Source organism: Tursiops truncatus, chromosome 2, assembly GCF_011762595.2.
Source record: "Tursiops truncatus isolate mTurTru1 chromosome 2, mTurTru1.mat.Y, whole genome shotgun sequence".
Lineage (NCBI taxonomy): Eukaryota > Metazoa > Chordata > Mammalia > Artiodactyla > Delphinidae > Tursiops > Tursiops truncatus.
This window is the reverse complement of record NC_047035.1, coordinates 152,330,246-152,353,745: the sequence shown is the minus strand read 5'-3', so window position 1 is coordinate 152,353,745 and position 23,500 is coordinate 152,330,246. Positions and strand designations below refer to the sequence as shown.

Here is a 23,500-nt window from a genome sequence, read left to right as displayed (position 1 = left end):
CCAACGGGGACAGAAAATAATAAACATACTCATGGATGTCCCGCCTCAATTGAGCAGATGCTACCATTTTGCCGTTTTTGATTCAGAGTTTTAAAAAATGAAACAGAGCATCATAGATGTAATTGAAGACCGGGTCAACCTTGACTCTTCTATTTCTTACCCACTATGTAATCCGTCAGCAAATCCAGACCATATTCTCAGGGTCTGACCAGGTGTCATCAAGACCACGCTGGTCCAGGTCACCGTCCTGTCTCTCCCAGGTTACGCCAGTGACCTCCAGTTTTCTCAGCCTACTCTCAACACAGCAGTCAGACTGATGGTGTTAAAACCTAAAGCACGCACACCCCTCCTCTGCCTAGCCTTCCCAGGGCCATCCCACGCGGCTCAGAGGCCAAGTCAGGGTCCAGGTCATGACAACACCCTTCAGCACCTACCTGGTCTGGCCTCCTGTCTTAAGACTTCCCCCAGTCCTCCCATTCACACCAGCCTCCTTGTCCTTCCTGGAACATGGAGCACGTCGCCCCCTTAGGCCATTGGCACTGGCTGTTCCCTCTGCTTGGGTCACTCCTCTGCTTCTTCAGTCTTGACCCAGGTGTCCCCTAATTGGTGTCGTCTCTCTTGGCAGCCTTGTTTAATCAGCAAATCGCCACCCCCAACATTTGTATCTCCTTCCCTGCATGGCTTTTCTCCATAGAACCTTTTATCATGGAAAATAACAAGTAATACATATTTTACTTCTTTTCTTTTCAACTGTCTTTCCACTAAAATGAAAGATGAGGAGGGCAGGCATTTCTGTCTTGTTCTCTGCTCCAGCCCAGCAGCTAGGAGAGTGTGGAAGTTTTGCATGGCATGAGAAGAGAAAAAAGTTTTGCTTACTTGTTTTTTGTTTTTGCTTGAATTGAATTGGATTTTCAAATTCACTAATTGTCTCAGCATCATTTATTGAGTAATCTTCTGTTTCCCCTCTGACTGGTAATGCCACCACTGGCATATAGCAAGTTCCGTTATGGTTGTGAACCATATCTTATTCTTAGTTATTCTGCTTCATTGGTCTATTTGTCCATCCCTATACAAATACCTCAGTTTATAAAATTGATTTTACTTTATAATATGTCTTGATATCAGGTGAACACCTCTGCTTTCTCCCTTTTCAAAATTGACTAGTTATTTTTGTCAGGTTATTCTTGTACGTGAATTTTAGAATCAACTTAAAAGGCTCCATGAAGAACCCCATTGGATTTTAATGGGCATTGCATTTATAGATTAATTTAGAAAATTGGCATTTTATTTTATTATCTTTCTATAACTTGAAATCTTTTTCTAGAATTTTTTTCTAGAATTTTTTCCTGGGTGCATTGTCCTTTAGCTTGCTGTTATGAATTAGATTTTTATATTTTTTTAGAATTTATTATTTTTTATTGGATGTAAACCATCTAATAGAATACCACTGATTTTTGTGTATTTATTTCATATCTAGTCACCTTCCTAAGCAGTGTGTCTCAGGAACAATTTGTAGAAGATACAGTTTAGCTGATTCTTGAAGGTTTGGTGAAAGTAGCTTGTAAAACCGTCTGGAGCTGGTTCTCCTTTAGTTTGTATTTTATGGAGTATGAATTTATTTCCTTCAAGGGTTATATATTTAGTCATGGCTACCACTTCTGCTTGAGACAGTTTTGGTCATGTATATATATGTACAGAAGTGTCTGTTTTAGCCGTGTTTCCAAATTTCATGTCAGATCATTCTGTTAGGTCAAACTTTCATTGAATTGTTCAAATATTATATGTTCTCCCTATATTTTTGTTTGTTCTATAATTTTCTAAAAGGTGCGTTAAAATATTCTGAGACTGAGGGTTTGTCAGCTTCACGAGTGTGTGTGTGTGTGTGTGTGTGTGTGTGTGTGTGTGTATGTGTATGTGTTTGAAGCTGTGTAAGGGCATTCAGGGTGAGGATGGTTAGAACTTCCTGGTGATGACCCGCTTTATCCCTAGTGAAGCGTTTTGCTCTAAAGTCTGTTTTGTCTGACTCTCACGTTCATTTGTTTCCTTATGTGGTTTGTGATTTTTCATTGTGAGCTCATTTTCAGTGACGATTGTTATTTCTGTGGGAGTTCCAAAATCTTTAGACCGAAAGATTCGTTTCTTTGGTCTGCTTTTGCGTTAGCGTCTGGCCAGTGTTTTAGGGTTTTCACAAGTCCTAGAGTATTTATCACTTTATCTTCCTACTAGAAAGTGAGGGTTTTAAAAATCTTTTTATTCACTTCCCTTTCCCCAGCACATAAAACAATGCCTGGTACACGTAGGTGTCCCTGATGATTTAAGGAACTAACGGGTGAATCTTACATTAATTTCTCTGTCTGTACCATACAGAACTGTAAAATTGGACCTTACAGCCGTGTGTGCCACTGCCTTGAATGAGCAAGTGGTTCCTCTCTTTCTCCCCCTAAACGGAACCCTGGGCAGGTGGCAACCATGTCTGCTCCGCTGCTTCTCCCTCCAGGGACAGGGCTAAGATGGTCTGGTTACTTTTTTGTTGACTGAGGCCAGGCATGATAATAATCTCAGCTTCTGCTGCTCACCTTCCTTGAGCACAGGGTTGTCTTCCATCCCTGGGCTTTCGTAAGTAGTTTTTTATTATTATGTTTCATCTGGCATCTAAGGGGACTATTGATCAGCCCACCTTGTTACTGGACTTGGATGCATGTTCTCATTTCTGGCTCTGTGATTCATTCTCGAGCAAAAAGCACTTTTGATTGAATATTTGGGGGACTAAAACTCTGGGTGTTTTTTTTAATATCTGAAAACATTTCTGATTGTTGAAAACTACCTCCCTCTTGTTCACTTATCTCTGAATTTACTTCGTTCTTCAGGACTCTTAAGATGGTTTTGCCATTGGCAGTTGGCCTTTACGATGTTAGATTCCATCCTGGGGACATATCTGTATCTCCTAATACTGTTTATGATTCAGAATAACATTTTGAGCCTGCCCCCAGTACATGTCACACAGTGACCATACGTGCATTAAATACTTCTCAACATTTATTTTTATTCTAAAAGATGAAGAAGTTGGAATGGCTGGTGTTTATACTAACTTGACTTATTTGTTTCCTTCCCTTGTCTGTCTTTGTTTTTCTTTTTTTTCTGCACTATTCCATGAATGTAAAAACAGAATAATTCGATTGGAAAATGAATGTGTAAATTTTCAAGATCTCCATCAGGGAGGTCTGGAAGATGAACATCAGCTGAGAATGTGGAGGGTGCTGGTGGATTCCAAAGGGGGCATGGTAGCTCTTTAAAAAATGACATGGACGAAAGGAAATGCTTTAATCAATTACTAGGGTTTTTATCTTGTTCCCTATAAGCAAACTCATGAAACAAATGAGGAGGTTGTTGAGAACCCTTGCTCAGGAATTGACCTAGCACTCCTGCACCTGAGGACTGTGTGGTCCTGCTGCCTCACCTGTGCCCTGGGCACTTGCATCCTGCTTATCACTCAGGGTGGCTGTGAGGCTCACTCAAGGAGATGCTATCATGGGCTAAGCCTGAGTAAGTGTTCGAGGGACTCGCTGAAAGCCTCGGGCTTGAAAGGAGAGAGGTCACCATTCAGTAAGGAGAGCAGTGCCCTGGAAAAGTGCCCAGTAGGGCTGCTCTCACGATTCATGAGATTTTCTGAGAAAGGGTTAAGAACCTGCTCTTACTATAATGTGGTTTCTCTGGTGCTGTCTCTCATTCCTGTATCTCCGTCCTGCTATTTGCTGATCTTTGAAGATGATTGTGTCATATTTCCTTTCAAAGAGAAGTTGGACTAGAAGCTAAAGAAGCTTCCTGTGAACCCCAGGTGCTCCAGCACCTCAAGGATGTGAACGTTCTCTGAGTTGTGGAAGATCTCCCTGGAGCTCTGTGATCTTCCATCATGAGGGGTGGCTTTCTTCAGGGCTTTCCTTCCTCATTCTCCACGTCTCCCTCCAGCCTTGCCTTTACCCACTGCGTCACTCTTCCCATGCCGTGTGTCTGTCACTCTCTGAGCTGCCGGAACAGGTGAAAGCAGAGCACATGCCTGTTTCATCCCCGTCTTACCAGTAACTAAGCTGGAGACGTACAATGAATTGTTATGAAATGGATGCATTTCCTTGCTTTAGAAAGTGTTGCCACTTTATAGGACTTCAGGGTATATTTCTAAATACTTTTTTTTTAACTGCAGATTTAATATGCATTTATTCTTTAAAATTCTGATAAAAAGTAGAAAAGTTCCCTATCCTGAAAAAATAACTTTTGGTGTATATTCTTTGAGATTTCTGTTTCCTTGAATATGTAACTTTGTATTTCTATGTAATTATTTTAGACAGCCTTTACAGTGGTGGATTTGTATCATTGTTTTTCATTTTGTCATTCAGGTAGATGTCAAACATGATATTCTTTTGCTATTTTTATTTTTTTTTAAGATTGTACTTTTTTTTCATATCCACCTAGCACAGAACAGGACCTTTTACTCCAGTGGTCTCTTTTTTTTTGAGAGAGAGAGAGAGAAATCTTTTTTAAAAGCCCTGCCCTTCCCTCCATCCCAAGTCACTGGCAAGGGGTGTGAGACCGCCATGATTGCCTCAGGGTTGTCATGATTCACTTCCTGGTGCTGAGGAGAGACCTAACTTCCTCTAGGAACTGGATACAGTCAGAATTCTGTTAGCAAAGAAGAAGCAGGAGGATGGCTGAGGGGAGGTCGTCATGCTGTATTCCTGGATTGGTTGACTGGTGCTTTGATTATCTTTTTAAGATAGAGTGAAGATGCTGTGCTTTCAAAATTTTTGTATTATTGAAATAATTCATGAACATTAGTGAAAACTTGGAAAATACAAGGAGGTAGAAGAAAAAGGTATCCAGGAGTCCCACCACACAGATAATTATTTTGTTATTTCCTTGTAAGTTTTTCTTACATTTCTTCAGGTCTTTTCTTTTGCATATTTTAATGTCAGTTTGATAATTCTGTGTATGCTTGTAGCAGTCTTTTCAGCTAAACTTACAGTAATCATTTTTTCATGACTTTTTTTAGTAAACTAGGTGCAATTTTCATGCCTGCGTGACTTTCCATGGACTTGGCTAAGTTTCACATTATTTTCTACTTTTGGATATAAAGATTGTTTTAAATCAAAATTATTCGTAATGATGCCATTGTATCTTAATGTATCACATTTTATCAGTTTTGGGGTTTTTTTTTTAATGGGTTACATTTCCAGAAGTGCAATTGCTGTGTCAAAGTTCATGGACGTTTTTACTGCCAAATTGTTTTCCAGAATAATTGTCCAATTGCACTGTCAATAGTAATGTTTGCAAGTGGAGCTGTTTTATGTCAATTAATTTGTATCATAAGGAAAAATGGGTCATTGACCTGTTTCCTTTTGGACCTGTAATAGTTGGAACTTCATGCAAAATAAACACTAATTAAAGCTTAAATAACCCTAGTGGTGGAAGTTCAACAGTGTTGCAAATTTTAATAGCCCAAGGGGTTTTGATTTCCTTTTATTTGCTTTTCCCCTCTGGTGTTTTCCTCCCTCCTGGGTTTAAAACATGCTTTCCTGGCTGTGGTTAAGCCTTAGTACTTCTTGTTCTGTCTTTGTTGATTAATGAGCATAATTGACCCCTGTTGTCTCTATTATAAGAGCCACAGCAGTTTGTTTTTATGTAACAGTTATTTTCTGAGCTGTCACGAAAATGCCTTACAAAGCGAGCTCATTATCAGACTGAAGGAGAAGAATTTTAAGTGATGAAGCGAATAAAGGTCCCTGAGAGAAGGAGGAGGCAGAGGAGTTGAAGCTGTTCAAATATTCAAGGAAAGGAGAGAGTTCTGGGGACAGAATAATGGCTTGTTGCTTAGGTACCCAGCAAGAGTTGGATATATCCTGAAATTATTAGATTAAAAGTGGCTCCCCACAGAGAATCTTGGAGACTGGATGTAGAAAGATTGAATATAGGTCCAAGAAACCGTGAGCCTGGCATTTATGGAGTGGGTTGAAAATCCATTGGAAGTTGGTGGTTATGAACGTGGTAGGAAATCCAGCTACATGTCTATCTGTATAGGGTGTAGAGGTGACCCCTAAGTTGGAAAGTTTTATCTGAACAGATACCGACCATACAGAATACCTAAATTTGATGTTATTTCAGAAAATGGTTTGCTGTGCATTTGTATGGGTGTTTTCCTATTTCTCCCCTTCCCACATGATCTTGATAAGATTTTCCTTTGCTCACAAACTAACTCAGGAAGTAGCAGAGGTCCAGGGAAGAGATATGTAACAGAACGAGGTCTTGACCTTAACAAAGCCAGTTAGCCGTGGGCCTAAACCACCAGGGTCCTTCTGTTGGCAGGATTCAGCTTGTTTCCAGCTGTTCACTTGAGAGCTCTTCTAGGGAATGTCTTGTTATATATCCGCTCTTCATCCAACCTGTCACACTTTTCCCCTAGGAGAAGAGAAGGGAATTAACCGCAGAGGGAAGGGAAATAATCCTAAATAGCAATGATAATTAGTAGTAGTGGCTCTGAATCATGAAATGCAGCAGCTTGAGGAGAGTTTGAAGCTCTTTTCTTTCTCTTGCGGATTAGTAGAGAGGGAAAGCCAGGTACAGAAGACTTAATTTATTTCGACCTTGGTTCATCCAAGCCCTGGTAGAACTGGGTCCTTCATCCAGTTCTCCTTTCTGGTTCAGTATTTTCATACAGTGAGGTGACTTCTCACCAGTTTGAGGTGTCTTTCGGTGAATTTTTCTATTCTTATATATTAACGCAAGTATTTGCTCCAAAACAGTTACAGAGAAAGTACTCGAAGTGGACGATTACATTAATTGTAAAGAAACTCGCAGTGCCTTGATTAAGACACGTTTGTTTTGTTTGCAGATGTTCAGGAGAAGGTTGGTTTGGTTGCTTCCAGAGCCCTCTGGCTGGAGGGACAGCTCTGGACAGAAGGTCTGGGGGGAAGGGAGTGTGGAAGAACGTGCAGAACCTCTTCAAAACCAGCTAGAAAGATTACACAGCATCTCAGGACTCTGAGACATCTTATCTCCTCGTTGGAAAGTAGTGAGGAGCTGTCACTCTTTACAGGGACATCTCAGGAGCAAGTTGGGGGGGGGGGTGTGCTCTCACTGATGGTCGGCAGGGGAGGAGGGAGGGGGGAGGGTCAGTCCCTGGGCCAGGAAGACAACTGCCTTCTTGGTTAACGTCCACCCCCATCTTTTAAAGAATTGAGTAAATTGAGCTTACTTAATGAAAAGCATACTATTTTGTACAGGTGGAGGTAGGAAGCAAACAGTATCTTGAATTTCTTCAATATGGAATTTCTGTAGTCTTTCTGCAAGTGTGGATTTAGTAACAGAATTCCCCATGTTAAGTGAATTTGCAGGTGTAGAATTTATGATGATACAGGGCAAAGAATCAGGGGCTTGGCTTAAAAATATCCTTAAGAAATCCCTTATAGATTTATTTTACATATACTTAAACCAGTGAAGAGAGAACTGTTAAGTGATGATTATAGGGGCATTTTGCAGTTTCAGGTAATCCTGATTGGTGCCGTATTTTTTGGTTCCATTCCCTTCCTTTGTTCACAGGAAATGCAAATGACACATTAAGAGGTATTTTCCTACCTAGGTTCAGCCATATACTCAACTCCTTTCTTGTTTTATGGGTTTTTTTGCGGTATGCGGGCCTCTCACTGTTGTGGCCTCTCCTGTTGCGGAGCACAGGCTCCAGATGCGCAGGCCCAGCGGCCATGGCTCACGGGCCCAGCCGCTCCGCGGCATGTGGGATCTTCCCAGACCGGGGCACGAACCCATGTCCCCTGCATCGGCAGGCGGACTCTCAACCACTACGCCACCAGGGAAGCCCTTGTTTTATGTTACAGACTTCTCCCATGTCTTGTTTTGGAGGTCACGGTAGATCGATATATATTGTATAATTATGTACCTCTTCCCCCAACCCCAAATGAAATGAATAAAGAAAGAAAGAAAAAAAACATATTAAAGTTAGTACATATGAATAGTTGGTTCTCAAACTCCCCCAGTATCTCAAATATGCCCCCAAAACTTCATCCGGAGAGGCGCACCTTCCCCAGTTCTCATTTTCCATCCTCCTCCGTGATTCAGTTCTAAGGCAAGGTTTATTCCTCCCTGACTTCCATGTCTTTGGAGGATTTCCCGCTAGAATCTCAACTCCTTTTTGGCCATTTGTCTTACCTTCAGTTACTCTTTAAAAAGTATTCTCCTCTAGTGTTGTTTTCCAATAAAATCTCACGGTTTCCACGAAGATGTCGAGATGTAAGTTCACCTGAACTCAGAATTGATATGAAGGCACGTGTTGTGTATTTCTGCCAAATGCCTTGTGCGGGTGTGCTCTGTGGAATGCTCTGTCTCATCTGTTCTCCCCCAGAGCAAATCTATGCCCCGGCATGCACTGACGGGGTAAATTCCCCCCTTCTTCACCTGGTTTCAAGCACCGAATTATGATAATGATGGTACACCCTACCTATATTTAGTACTTTACACTGTCTACAATATTTCATTGAACCCTCATAAAATCCAGTATGTTGTCACACGTGAGAAAGGGCTTCACCTTTTGGGGAGGGGGCCTATACTTGCTGCCCTTATTACTTTAAATTCCCGACACACCCTGGCGCTGTTCATTGGTCTGAGATGCGGCTTGGTTAATGCGTCTTCTCTGCATTTTCTCACGCACAGGTTACTCTGGCCAGGACTTCGACTGGGCAGATTATCACAAGCAGCATGGGACAGAAGAAGCGCCTCCCTTCTGCTTCAGAAACGTAAGAAGCCTGGTTCTTGCTACGCCTTTACTCATTAATGTTGTCCACCTTGAGCTGTGTAAGTTGTATAAGTTGCTTTTTATTTATTGAACAAGATGAGGTTAGGGTGCTACCCTGTACCATGGGATGCTAAGCCTTTTTGTCAGTCTTGAAAAGTCCTCCTTTCCGTTTTTGTGTCAGTTAGGGAGACGCTGGGCTGTAGTGACAGGTTGACCACTAAACATGTCGTAAGTTTTTCTCTGACTTGTGGACGGTCCAGGTTGTTCCTGATTACCAGGTGGCTCTTCTCCTTGCACTGAGCCTTGGTCTAGGTCTGTACTCGGCTTCGTCTAGTGAGCAGATAGGAAAAGAGAACCAGCAGAAGATAACCCTCGTTCTAGACACTGTAGCTTGACATTGACACATATGACATCTTACTCCTGTCACCTGCTGTCGTTGAGAACTAGTCACTCGGCTACACCATGCCATGAGTGAGACCAGGCAGTGTGCCCTGGCTGGGCTGTCCCCCCACCTTGAGCCTGTACACTGGCAGGAGGAGGACAGAGTTTGGTGGACAGCCAGCCAGCAGGGCCACCATTAGCTGTGCACTTGCTGTGGAGTATGATATTGATAAGTTCACTGAATGGGAGATTCTCTGCTCCTGACGTATATTCTTAAAATATGTTCCTAAATTTTTCATTGGATTAAAGTAATAACATGCTAACCCAACAGTTTTCTGCTGTGCTTACTTTAAGCCACCTCCTTCTTCAAATACAGCTTATTGGCACCGAGACATATAAAATAACTCCGTGTGTGTGTGTGTGCGTGTGCGTGTGTGTTCGAACGTGTGTACTTGCTTATTTATAGGAGTTTGTTGTAGAAAATAGTTTACAAGTTATTCATGTAAACTTTATCAACCGTAGGAACTAAAAAGGGATGTGAACTATCATGTTCGTTTTGAGAGTGAGGCAGAGATGTATAGCCTCGTATGTTTAACATGCGTTTAGTTATGAGAGTTAATTTTTTATGCTAAGAAAAAAGATGCAGTCCTCCGGTTGGAGACTCCAGATACTACAGTGCAATGTGCTCCCACACCAAAGAATCGTTTTCTGGGCACGTGCGCCTAGAGCTGCTGATTCATCGCTGCCCCACCGATAATTTTTACTCCAGGGATTCAGTTGGCAACGCTTTCTGATGGGAAGAGCTGGCTTAACAGAGAGAAGCTCAACACTGAGCATAAATCATAATCAGATTTTGGAGAATTAAGTAGGTTGATGACGAGGTCAGCTTGTGCTCATAAATACGGAAACACGTCAGTGGCAGGGTTGGAAATCAGGGCTCCTTACACGATTGAATGAACTTCTACTGGATGACATTGCCTTTCACAAAGGTAGCTCTTCTGAAGCGTTGAAAGAGCTGTATGAAGGGAGTGAGGTGGTGTGGAGACAGCTGTGCGATCTGCCACCATGGGAACAGCAGCTGGTTAGCTCTTAAGGCATATTAAGTCCGTGGAGTCTTACTACACTTCAAACTGGGTTGACATCACTTGTCATGGAATCTGCTGGCCTCGTTGCCTTTTATTTGTGATTGTGGAAACTCCTCATTGCATCCCCAAACCCCTTTGAGGTTGTGCTTTCTTCCAGACGGGAGATTGTCTTTCCCTAACTCTTTAGCCTTGGGAAGAAACTCCTCACATCTTCCCCTTGTTCTGGATTTAGGGAGTTATTTCTTCTATGACAACATGGTTCCCCCAAGGTGTCTTTTTATATCTTCTGCTCCCATCAGCCAGCCGTTGTCCAAATGGATATTTATAGTGGACCCAGGAGCCATATCCCCAGGTGGCCTCTGAGCTTTCAGGATTCAGCTACCAAGATGAAATCTGTATTAATGAAAATGCTGGCGTATTCATTAGGAATGCACTTGTTACAAAGATGCCCCCTTTGTTTCTTGCTGTCCGTTTATTTAATCGACAGGATTGTTATCTGCCTTGGTGGCACGTGCATTGCATTACTGGTACTTTGCTGGATGATGTTAACAGGCTACAAGTGCTCTTTAATGGAATGCTTATCATGAATCATTTTCTAATCACACATCTCGTGTGTACCAGAGGAGGGGTCGTGTGGAAGTGGATGCGTGGAAGACGTTACCCTGGGGATGTTTAGCAATCCGAGGCTGTTCTGAGACGGATTGACACAGGCAAATGCTTAGTAAAATAAACTCAAAGGTAACAGTTTTGCTATTGATCCTTTATAAATTACCCTCAGGCAGTGAGTTGAAATGAAAATAGGTTACACGGTTGTAGCTTTCCCTTATTAAGTAGGATAAAATGCATTTTAACTTACTTAGAGGCTTTTCAGGCAGTGTATCGAGTCATGTCATCAAAAAGAAACTCAATACCTAATATGCATGAATGAGGCCAGACGACTTGCAGAAAAACAGCCAGCGTAGAATTCCTTTGATTTCGATTTCTGAAGAAACATAAAGGAAAGGAGCATATTGGTTTCTCAACATACATTGGATAATTTTGTTCTGGTAACATAAAAATATAATTGCATTTTCAACTTAACTTCTATAAAAAGACATGGAAATGTGAATTACCTTGGTTTCTTTCCATGAGTCATATAAAGATGTAATCTCTCTTACTTACAGGAACCTGTTTATCTCAGTTTATGTATTTCAAAGTAGATACATTTATATAGTATTGCAATGTCTGATAAAAAAATTTATAGTAGTGGGTAATTTTGGAAAATTTCGTATTTATTTTTAAAGTGTTAGGAGGGAGTTTTGCTTCTAGTATTGGCTGAGTAAGCTCATACTGAATTGATCCCCCTGCAGATAGCAACTATAAATTCTGGGCAGAATACCAAAACTAGTACCTGAGAGACATGGAAAATGAACAAAAGCAGAAGGGTTTTAGAGGGGAACAGATGCTTGGAAGAAAGTAGTAGCAGGAGTGGTCACCCATTTTTTACAGACTTTTGGCTTAAGGTCAGCCACAGTTGACAACATAGGGGCTAATGAAAACAGTGATATAAAATTCAAGGTCTTTCTGGCCTGATGAACCAGTTAACAGAATTTGGGCAACCACAGCTACTGGAAAGTGAGGGAAGACTCAGACAGGGGAGAGGCAGGAGGGAAGACCACAAATCCAGTGTATAAACTCTGCCTAAATCTTTTAACTGATCCCTGAACCATGTATGTGCCAGGAAAACTCCAAGAAGCCTTGCTAAGGATGAAAGAACTGAACTGAGATTTGAGCTGCTTCTCAAGAGACAGAGTGTATAGTTTGAGTCCAGCCAAGTTAATTGCTTGCTAAAACAGAGAAATCAACACTCTTGGGAGGAATATAACACAATCCAGAGTCTCTGTGATATATATTTAAAACATCCAGGTTTCAATCCAGAGTTGCTCAATGCATGAAGAAATAGGAAAATCAGACTCATTCTCAGTAGAAAAGATAAATCAACACAGACCAAATCCAGCATGTCCCAGGTGTTGAAATTAGCAGACAAGTATTTTAAAGCCCCTATTACAACTAAGCTCCATGGTGTAAAGCCGTGGTTCTCAAAGTGTAGTCTTTGCACCAGCAGCTTCAGCATCTCCTGGGAACTTGTTGGAAATACAGATTTGCTGACCTCACCTCAGATCAACTGAATCACAAACTTTGGGGTGAGACTTAGCAGGCTATGTTTTTAAAAAGCTCTCTAGATAATTCGGATATACTCTAAAGTTTCAAACCATTGATGTAAAGGAAAATATTCTTGTAATGAATAAAAAGATAGGAAGTGCCAGAACAGAAGTAGAGAAGATAAAAAAGAGAAATTTTAGAACCCAAAAATACAATATCCAAGATAAGCAAATTCATTGGAAGGGCTTAATAGCAGAATAGAGATGACAGAGCAAAGAGTTCATGACCTTGAAAATAGAAATTATACTATCTGAAGAACAGAGAGGAAAAAAATGATTGGAAGGAAGGGAGGGAAAGATGAATAGAATCCCAGGGATCTGAGCAACCATATCATGTGTACTTGGTGACTCAGAAGATGTGGCCGCAGAGATTGTGGAAGAAAAAAATAGATGAAGAAACAATGACTCCAAATTTACCAGAGTAGCTGAAAGATCTAAATTAATGGGTTCAGGAATCTCAGTGAATAAGCAACACAAATACAAAGAAACACAACCTAGTCAAATTGCTGATAACCAAACATAACGAGGAAAATCTTCAAAGCATCAAGAGAAAAATGATACATTCCTTATACAGGAACAGCAATTTAAATAACAACAGACGTCTCATCAGAAACAATGGAGACTAAGAGATGGTGAATTAATGTCTTTAGAATGCTAAAAGAAGAAAACTGTAATTCTATATCCAGCGAAAATATACTTGTGGAATGAAGATAAAAAGACATTTCATCCAAGAAGATTGTACAAGTGACAGACACGTGAAAATGTGCTGAACCTCATTGGTTACAGAGAAGATGCAAGTTAAAAGCACAATGAGGGCTTCCCTGGTGGCGCAGTGGTTGAGAGTCCGCCTGCCGATGCTGGGGACACGGGTTCGTGCCCCGGTCCGGGAAGATCCCACATGCCGCGGAGCGGCTGGGCCCGTGAGTCATGGCCACTGAGCCTGCGCGCCCGGAGCCTGTGCTCCGCAATGGGAGAGGCCACAACAGTAAGAGGCCCGCGTACCGCAAAAAAAAAAAAAAGAAAAGTACAATGAGATACCACTAGACCTACCTATTAGAAAGGCTAAAATTTGAAAAACTGGCAATACCACGTGCTGGTGAGGCTGTTTAGCAGCTGAAACTCTGTACACTGTTGATGGGAGTGCAAAATGGCATATTGGAAAATAATTTGTCAGTTTCTTAGAAATGTGCATTTACCATATGGTCCAGCAATCCTTCCGTTTCTAGAGAAATGAGAACTTAGTGTTAGAGGCTGAATTTTGTCCCCCCAAAATTCATGTGTTACGGCCCTAATTCTCAGTATCTCAAAATGTGACTGTACTTAGAGTGTTTAGAAAAGTAATTAAGGTAAAATGAGGTCACATGGGTAGGCCTTTCTCCAATATGACTGGTGTCCCTATAAGAAAAGGAGATTAGGACATAGGCCACATACATGGAGGAAAGACCATGTAAAGACACAGGGAGAAGATGGCCGTCTTCAAGCCAAGGAGAGAGACCTCAGAAGAAATGAACCCTGCTCACAGCCTGATCTTGGATTTGCAGCCTCCAGAACCATGAAACAATTAATTTCTGTTGTTTAAGTTGCCCGGCCCATGGTACTGGCTGTGGCAGCCTGAGCAGCTTAATATGCTCACACAAAACTTTGAATGTCCATAGTGGCTTTATTCACAACTACCAAAACCCGGAAACAACTCAGCTGTCCTTCAGCTGGTAAATGGATAGATAAATCACGGTGCATGTGTAGAAACCACTCAGTAAAGTAGACTGAGGTACCCATCCGTGTGATGGCCTGACTGACTCTCAGATGCACTTTGCTTCGTGAAAAAAGCCAAACTGACAAGGCTAAGTAGGGTAGGATTCCACTTAGGTGGTATCATAGAAAAAGTGGAATTACGGGAACAGGAAGCAGATCAGTGTTCCAGGAGTTGGGGGTCTAGGAGGGACTGCTCACCGAAGGGCCGGTGCAAGGGCATTTTGGGGGTGATAGCACGCTCTGTGTCTTGATGGTGGTTGTGGCTACAGGATTGTGTGTACATTCACCTGACAGCCCTGCTTTCCTAGAACAGCACACCAAAAAGTGAATTTCCCTCTGTGAATTTTTAAAAATGAATTTTAAAAGTAAATAAAAATAAACAGAGAACAAAGGGAAAATAGAGACCATTTCAGATAAAAGAAAACTGGGAATTCATCACCAGCGGACCTTGTACCAAAAGAAAAGCTAGAGGACAGACATCCAGCTGAAGGAGATGATCCCAGGTGGAGGTCGCCGTCTCCTTTCACCCTCAGATACGCCCGGGGGGACCTGAGTGAGGAGCGCAGGGACGTGGGAGGAGTGATCGGTACCACAGTGATTCTGAGGTTGGAAGGACGCACATGGAACTGGGAAGCCAGAGTGGACTCACCCTCGTGCTCATTCAGCAGATATTGTTAGGCACCTGCCGTGTGCCCAGCGTAGTTCTCATTTCTGGGAAACAAGCGAAGGGTGTGTGGTTCTTTCCTCGTGGATGGTGGGGAAAGACTAAGCAGGCGCGCTCGCCTGTCTGTCTTATCAGTAAATCTGTGTGCGTGCACGTGTGCGTGCGTGCGTGTGTATACATTTCTGCAGTGCCAGCTGGCCACTCCCTTGCTGCGCGTTATCTGGCTGTGGTATCTGCTGGCTCAGTGTCAGTTCTGTTTCTGTTTCAGACGTCATTCAGCCGGGGCTTCACACAGAACATGAAACTTGAAGCCGTGAACCCCAGGAATCCGGGAGAACTCTGCGTGGCCTCTGTCATTGCTGTGAAGGGGAGACTGATGTGGCTTCACCTGGAAGGTACTCACAGTTCATAATCGTTCTGAATTCAGGGTCCACCTGGAGAGGGCAGGGTGCAGATGACGTCAGCACTGCTCAGAAGTGCCCCTTTTGCTTTCCTTTTATTTCAGCTGTCTTAAATTATTCAGCGTTCTTAAATAAGTGAAACTAATCAAATATGAATTTGTTCAGAGGCTCTCATCTTAACTAATAATTTCATGAAATGAGACTCTGGTGCAATAATTATGTTTGGAGCACAGTGGTCTTTGTACATCTCTGATTATAAAAGCTGATGTCACGATTAAGTTAATATGAGTCACTAAAAGTTGGTATTTGAGGTCTTAGTTATTAAGCGGATAAAATTATATGTTTGCATTTTACTGTTAACCATACCCTTTACTTTGGTTTCTTTCGTAGATGTTTAATTTTTCCTTAAAGTAATAACTGGACATGACTTTCTCCCCAAATATATAATAATTTAGGCTTGTTTGTTTAATGATGTTTAAACTGTTCTTCATGGCTGCATTTTATTTCTAATCATCCAGGTAATTCACAGAACCATGCACTTTGTAAGCAGAACCTTGATCAGATTGTGGGCTTAGATAGGAGACTGTCTTTTTCAGATGTTATATTTTCAATGAGGAAGAATTAAAATGAATTTGCTCTCTGAGGTTGTGTCATCTTTCTGTGATTTAAAATTCTTTGGGTCTTTTGTTTGTTTGTTAGTTGTTTGATTGTTTTTCAGTTTCACAGCACTTGGTAGTTATTTCAAATGAATATGGAAGAAGAATAAGATGCAGTAGATGACTAATGAAGTGATGTTAGCTTTCCTAGTCCAGATTTTAAATTTTATGACCTGGTCAACCACCATTGGAATAGAAAGTTTGGAAGGTCATAGAATTGGTGCCAGTATCTTTATCCTCTTTCGTCAGTAAACAAGTCTAAAAAAGCACTGAAGGTTCTTTGATAGGTCTACCATCTAATAAATATTATAGTCTAAGAGATTGGGAGGGGCAGAGAACAGTGATTTTAGCTGAAAGTCCAGTGTGTTGTTAATTCCCAGAAGATAGTTTAAAACATAACTACAGTTTAGGATTTGAAAATCAATCTGAAATAAAAGGAAATCCTCAAAAAGTTGGTAGCTTTGTAGATTTTCGAGTAGAATGGCCTCGAGTTGGAATTAGCCAAAATGTGGACACACGTGTCATGGTGATATTTCTGTAGGTACTGGATTAGGACATGAACTTACTTTCGTTACTGCATATAAAGTTGAATCAACTGCTCTTGGAAAAACAAGATCCCTTTGGTGATTTTGAATCCCTAAATTGAACTTGCTACCTAATACTGTGCTAGGCCTAATATTATGAGAGATTAGAGTCTTGTTTACATGATTAATTTGAAAACAAAAGTGGTAAAGTTCAAGGCCCTTGTTTCATCACTATTATTTAGCACGTGACGGTTAAAATTCTTTGGCAGTCATAATTTATTTAGCAGTTTGTACTTCCAAAGTGCTTTTAGCTGTTAATTACCTAACATAGAGAGCAGTAAGAGTGTCCTGATTTTTATAGATGGAGAAAGTAGCTAAGCCATTACCATGTGCCTGAGGTTCAGTTTCATTGCTCTTGACCTCTTTGTTGCTTAATTCAACATACCCTACACCTTCCCAATTCTTAAAAAGAATGATGAGCAATGTCTAGTGTATATTTAACATTTTTGACAGTCTTGCTTTTTCTTTGGTTATAAACTTCTGGTTTTATAGCAGAGAAATGTAAATCAGCTCATGTCACCTCTTTTTCTTATTCTCCGGAGTGCTTTCATTGGGAGCAATGAAAATTAGTTAACGTTAGGAAGCAGGTCAGAAAATTGATTGTCCATTTTCCCAGACCTTACGTATTAAAAATTTCAAAAAAAACCAATCTGTTGAATATTGTTTACCTGATGCTGTTGGTCAACATTATGCATTTGCCTCATCCGCTAAAGTTAAAATTCATTCAGTCTGCTGATCTTTCTTGAATTGGGGGTTCTGCGGGGAGTTTTGTGTTGATTTTGGGCCCTTCCCGGATGCTGACCTTTTAAAGTGACGAGCTTAATGGCACTTCTCATTATCTCCAAGTTTTATGTATTTAGTGTTTTCTTTCCTCAGTCCTGGGGACAAAATGTTAGAGAGTCACTCCAGTCACTTTGGGGCAATTAAATTATTTTTATGATGATGGTGATTCTTATTATAGACCGTTTATATGACAATTTATAATGTACTTCATACCAATTTGTTAGTTATTTTATGTAATAGATTGATTTGAAATATTTTCAACACATGGCTAATTGACTACGTTTAGTAATCAAAATGATCATTTTAATTTAGTATTTGACTTCTTTTAAAGTCAGATAGTTCTTTAAGTGCCTCTAAAGGAACTGATGTTGAAGAGGAAGTGATAAATCAAATACGTGAGGTTAGTGTAATATTAGTCTGGGTGCATGTTTGGAAAGAATGTCAAGTTCTCAAAAACCGCTGACGGCGAGCCAGGGCCGTTTCTGATGATGCGGTTTTGTGCTTGGGAAAGGACGTTGTGATGTTTTCTCTTATGTTAATTATCTGCTCTAGGTTATCATCTCTACAGTTACGAGCATTTATTCATATTCTACGAATTTCATTCAGTTTTAGTACCTCTCGTATCCGTAGCCCCACACACTGGCTCACACCCTGGTACATCTGCATCTCACAATCCAGGTCACGTTACATTCACTGGCGATCATTTTCTTACGGGACAAATAGGGGGCAGGTGTTCTATTCACTCTCGAAGTGCATTAATTCACGAAGAGGGTTGACATCTTTGCGTTGCCTTCCTTGGTTTCTCTTGTCTCTGTTATTATTAATACTGTTTTCCTCCCGTTTCAAAGAGATGTGATACGTATTGCCTTTACTCCCCAATATTGGGTATTTCAGCCTTTTAGCTGAGGCAGAAAATTCTTTTTATGTCATAAAAAGTATCACAACCCGCAGGCTTCATTTCCACTGGGCTGTTTAGCTCTTTTATTGTTGCCACTACAGGAATTTTTATAGAGAGCTTAGAACATGGGCAGCAAATCCTGGTTTTGACATTGGGAGGCCTGTTAAAAATGAAGAGGAGGGGGTTCTGGAACGGCATTTTTGCACTTTGAAGGTGGGGAAGGAACGATGGCCTTCCCATCATTTGTTTCCTGGAGCTTTCCCTTCCGGTTGGTTAAAAACAAACATACAGAGAACAAAAAAATGAAGATGACCCAGAGGTCTGTGGAGAAGTACCAAAATGTCAGTTCAGGGAGCTTAACTCAAACCGTCAACTTAGGTTATTACTAGCATCTCATGATCTTCACTTTCTGCTGCCCTCCGAAACAAAATTTAGAGAAAATAAAATTTTTCCACAGTCAAAACTAGCAAAACATAGTGTATAAATTTCAATCTGTGGGTCTGAGCTGTATATCACTTTGGATGGTAGCTTTTTGAGGAACCGTATCCTTTCACCGTGAACTTCACATCCCCATTGACAAGGACCGAATGTGCAGGGACGTGGTCCCTGATTTCCGCAGGAGATGACCATCGCGAGCCATGCGCGGGCTAAGTAGACTTTCAGCGTAGGTGTTTAAACACCAGCGACGATTCAAGGACGGATGTGATCTCTCCTTTTCCCTCTTCAGAAACGCATACGCTCTGCAGCTGTCCAGTGGCATTTCTGATGTATCTGATTTGCTCCCAGCTTCTTGGCTGTGGGGAGGTGGATCTCGTGGCACTTTGTACTCTGCTGGTTTCCTCTGCTTGCTTTCAGTTTCATTCACCTTTCAAGGTTGGAAGGCAGCAGGCAGCTTGCAGGGACCATGTCCTCGCCTCCTTCACCTGATACCACAGCGTCCTAAGCCGGCTTCCACCTCTGTTATTAGGAGTGCTGGCGTAGGGGTGTAGACCTTTCACTTTTGATGCGTGGACTTTCCCACAACCCTCTCTTTTTGCCCTTGTCTTTCCCATGTACTCATTGGTCATCTGGTGTTTCCTTCCCTCATACGGGAAGGTCAGAATTCTTCAACATCCTTTATATCCCCATTCAACCTCGTCTTCCTCTGTGACTCAAGCAGCGGTTCTGTGCTGACGTGTCCAGATGCCCAGCGCTCACAGCAGACACGTTCAGAACTCCTGTTTCCAGCTACCTGCAGAGCGTCTCCCTGGGGACGTCTGCGTTTCCCAACCGGAGGCCACTGTTGTAACCCCTGTGTTTGCTCTTCTCCACTTTCCCATCTCACCCAGAGGCACTGTGATTCTACCCAAGTTAGACACCAGAAAGTCATCCTCTTGTCTGTTTGCTCTCCCACTGCCCCCATGACCAGTAGTGACTCCAGGCCCCCCCGCCCCCATCTCTGTCCTCTCCCTGCCACACTCTGGTTCCAAGTCTCCACCCCTTCCTCTTAGGATGTCAGTAGTCTCTCAACTGCTTTCTCTCCCATCCTCATAGAGCAGTAAGGCTTAGCTCTGTATAATAGAGCCCCTGCCTTCTTCTAAGTATTCAACGAGTTTGTATTTCTCACGGAGCAAAGACTCAAACTGTATAACTCAGCATTCAGCCACCCCCTCCCGACATGCACATCTGCCTCCTAGATGTGTGATCCTGAGTACTTTGTGAGTTTAGACCCTCCTTTTTCTTCGTGCAGTTCCATAAAAGTAGCGTAACGGGTTCTGCCTTACAGGATGGTTATGGGTGAAGCCCTATCTATAAAGTGCTCGAGCTGTGCTGAGCGCATCCTAGGAAGTGGGGGAGGTTGATGAGCAGAAAGAAGGCAGCGCCCTTCCATTTCAGCCTCCCCGCCTGGAGCCCGTGCCCCAGCAGAGTGGACCCCTAGTGTCTGTAAACATCTGCGCGCTCTGCCTGTTATCCCACAGCACAGTGTTTGTATGAGAGTTCGCGTGCGCTCTGCTTGCTAAAGGCTTGCTGAATAGATACGAGGAATAAATAAAATCAGTGTCCCTTAACGAGAAAGCGATTTAAGATACGAGCAGCCCCTTAAGAACTGCTGTTTGGCTAACCGAGTTTTGAGACAGTGAGATGTTTTATACTTGTAAGCTAAAATTCAAAAACTCCTTGGTCAGTTTTTTTTCCGTGTGTGCTTGGTTCAGTTCCAAGTGAACTACCTTCTGCATCATAACACACGGGAGTCCTGTGAAAGTGCACGTTCCTGGGGCTGCTCCAGACCCATGACTTCTGAGTCCCGGGAGCAGGGTCTGGGAATCTGCATTTTCATGTCACCCTCCCTGGATGACTCTTCTGCACGGAGAGTTTGTAACGGCCTCTAGGAGATCAAATGGGCAAAGAAACTCAGGTGACACAACCTCTTCTGTCTAGGAGACCAGGTGCAGAAAACTGCTCTTTAAGCCTTTTCTGTAATTTGTGATAAAGTCAGGTGGTTAATAGCATTTTGCAGAGACCTGCAAGAATGAAACAAGGGAAAATGCAAATGTGGAAGTAATTATATTTCAAGCCAGTGTGGGTGGTTTTTAAATCTTTAAAAAGGGGTATGGGCTGCAGGAGGCATTTTGGGGAGAAGCTGCTTTAGCAGATAAGGGTATATATGGGAGCAGGACCTGTATTCTTGCACAGAGGAATGTGGCCCAGGAGTGGGTGCTGTCTTTGAACAGGCTTTGAAGACTCCCAGTCAGTTACACAGGTTCTGAGTGGTCAGCGACAGCCCTGGCTCTGGCTTTCTTAAGCAAAATGGGAATTTGGGGGAAGGCTTTTGATGGGAGGCTGGAGCAGGGAATCTCCTCTCCAGAGGGCTTTGCAGCAGGAACCAAAGGAGAGTTTGGGCTTTGAAGCTGCCGTTGTGCTGAGTGTGACTTCTGACTGACCACGTTTTCCTCACGAGCCCGCCTCGATTGCTTTCTTAGGCTCTGGAGCTAAATTGCTTAGGTTCGAACCCTAGATCCCCCTCTTACTGGCCGGTTGATCTTTTCCTGACCCTCAGTTTACTCATCTATAAAATGGGGATGAAAACCATCCAATCTCTTAGGGTCGTGAGGATGAACCACTTAGAAAAGTATCTGGTCCAGAGTAAGTGCTGTAAGAGTTTGCCATTCTGCGGATGGATCTCTCCCTCCACTCGCGCATGTAGTCCCGTTTCTGTTGTTTTCCTTCAGATGGCTTCCTATCACATGTCGATCCTGCCAGCCACAGTTCTGCCGTCTCTTGACTCCTTAGGAATTTATTCCAGAGCTGACAAGGGATCTCTGAGATCTTGTTCTGGGGGTCCCCATCTGCAGATGGAGGGCCCAGGATAGATGGCGGGTGGGGTTTCCAGCACCCAGTTCTTGCTTTTCTTTCTTCCAGTGCTTTACCTTTTCATCGCACACTCGAGCCCATTACAACTTGGTGTGGCCTTGAACTCTTGATGAGGGCGCTGGAAGAGTCCCTCAATCCCTCTCGCCTTTCTTCCTGTGCTGGCTCTCACCTGAGATGCAGGGGCCATTCGGATTCTATTAGTGTAGTCAGTGAACTTCCTCCATAGTTGCTCCTAGCCTCTGCCCTCACAGCCCTCCTGCCTCTGGTCCCACCAGCATCTCCACTGGTGCTCGCCCAGGCTCATTCCCATCCATAATTTGCTGGGAATGAAGCAGTTACTACCGTGAGAAGTTTGATTGGATTGTGTTCTTAGGAAGACACTTTAGCATCATCACAGCCATCCTCTTCTTTCATCCTGATGTTCCCAATAGAAGGGGCCGCCGATTCTATCACAGTGCCCTGCATCCTCTGCTGGGTTAAGCTGGATACAGTCTCTGCAGTCAGAAGGGCCAGAGGCACTTTGTGGAAGTGGATGGGATGCGCTGGTCCGAGGACAGAGTCTCAGGATGTCGCAAATTGCAAAAACGTTTTAAGGTTCCAGAGTGATTCCTCCAACTTTACATGCTGGTACATGGGCCCTTTGAGTATGGAAAGTCTTTCTCCTGTAGCGGTGAAATGACATCATAGTTTAATTTCCTTTTAAGGTAACTTGTCCTCCCTTAATCCGGCCTCTGTGGCCATACCATGTGAGAGCCTCCTTTCTTCTCTGAATAGCTTTGTTGTGTGGTTGTCATTGTGATGATGGCGACGTTGTAGTTGTAAGATAGGTAATTCATTCACAAGGGCTGAAAATACATAAAGTATCTTTGGTCATATTGTCTCCCCCCACTCCTGTCCCTCAGGCCCTTTCTCAGCAGACACCCACTGAATTAGGGTTTTTCATTTCTTCCAGATTTATCTCGTGCACATGTAAGTATGTTATTTTCCCCTTTAAAGCAGATGGTAGCATACTAAATATACACAGTGTTCTGTGCCCTGCTTTTCTTTTACTCAAATATACATCTTTATGGATAAATATATAAAGAGGTTTCTCATTCTTTTTTATAGCAGCAGGATGGATATTCCATTATAGGAATGTACTGTAACTTATTCAAGTATGGCCCCATAGATGGAGGTTTAGACTTCCCAGTGGTTTTTGAGATGAAGGTTTTGGGTGAGAATGAATAAGTAGAATCCATGACTCGATGCAGCTGAAACAAAGTCAGAGATTGAGTATGGCCTTGTGTTGTTCATCGGACATTGTTCTCTAAAATGATAAGGAATATTGCAGAGGCGCTCAGCGGAGTCTCTCTCCACATAGGTGGTTTTGGCCGTCCTAGAATAATCAAGAAGGAGCCTTGGCAGCATTTTAATGACTTATTTTGTAAGCTGCTGAGTCTCTAATCTTGGGAACTAATGGGTTATGTTTTAAAAAATTATTGTGAGTCCAGCCAGATATTTCTAGATTCATAAGATTGATAAAAGGAAATAAAAAATTAGTACTCATCATTCAGAAGAGGATTGGAAACGTTTCAGGTTCACAAATACTTTCCTGGATGATAAATACCCCACTTTTCCATCAGTTATTATTTAATAGATGCCTTCATGGGCCAGATTTGGGGGTGGAAGGAAGGCAGGACTGTAACTTTCTTGAGAACATGGTTGCTGACACATTTGTAGCTCCAAAGTGTTTGTTTAATTGAACGGAAAGCATGATCGAAGAATATTAAAAGTATGGTAAAGGCGGCCTTAGAAATATATGAATGTATATATTGTTATAGAAGTGTATATGTTAAAGATTAGTATGAACTAGCAGAACACTGGAAGATAGAAATAGTTCAGGAAGGAATAAGCTATAAAGTTCACTTTATGCTCCCTTTTGAAGTACTACTTTGACCTTGAAAATCTTTT

The 23,500-nt window shown here is 42.2% G+C and overlaps 1 protein-coding gene across 3 annotated transcripts in view; it reads left to right on the top strand.

The window, feature by feature from the left end:
- Positions 1-23,500, top strand: part of SFMBT2 (Scm like with four mbt domains 2) — a 205,719-nt gene that overhangs the window by 135,171 nt on the left and 47,048 nt on the right. For all 3 annotated transcript variants that reach the window (XM_073801524.1, XM_033852337.2, XM_073801525.1), the window contains 2 exons: positions 8,713-8,795; positions 15,146-15,272. In XM_073801524.1, the coding sequence (XP_073657625.1) occupies positions 8,713-8,795; positions 15,146-15,272 (210 nt within the window). The remainder of the gene's footprint in view (positions 1-8,712; positions 8,796-15,145; positions 15,273-23,500) is intronic.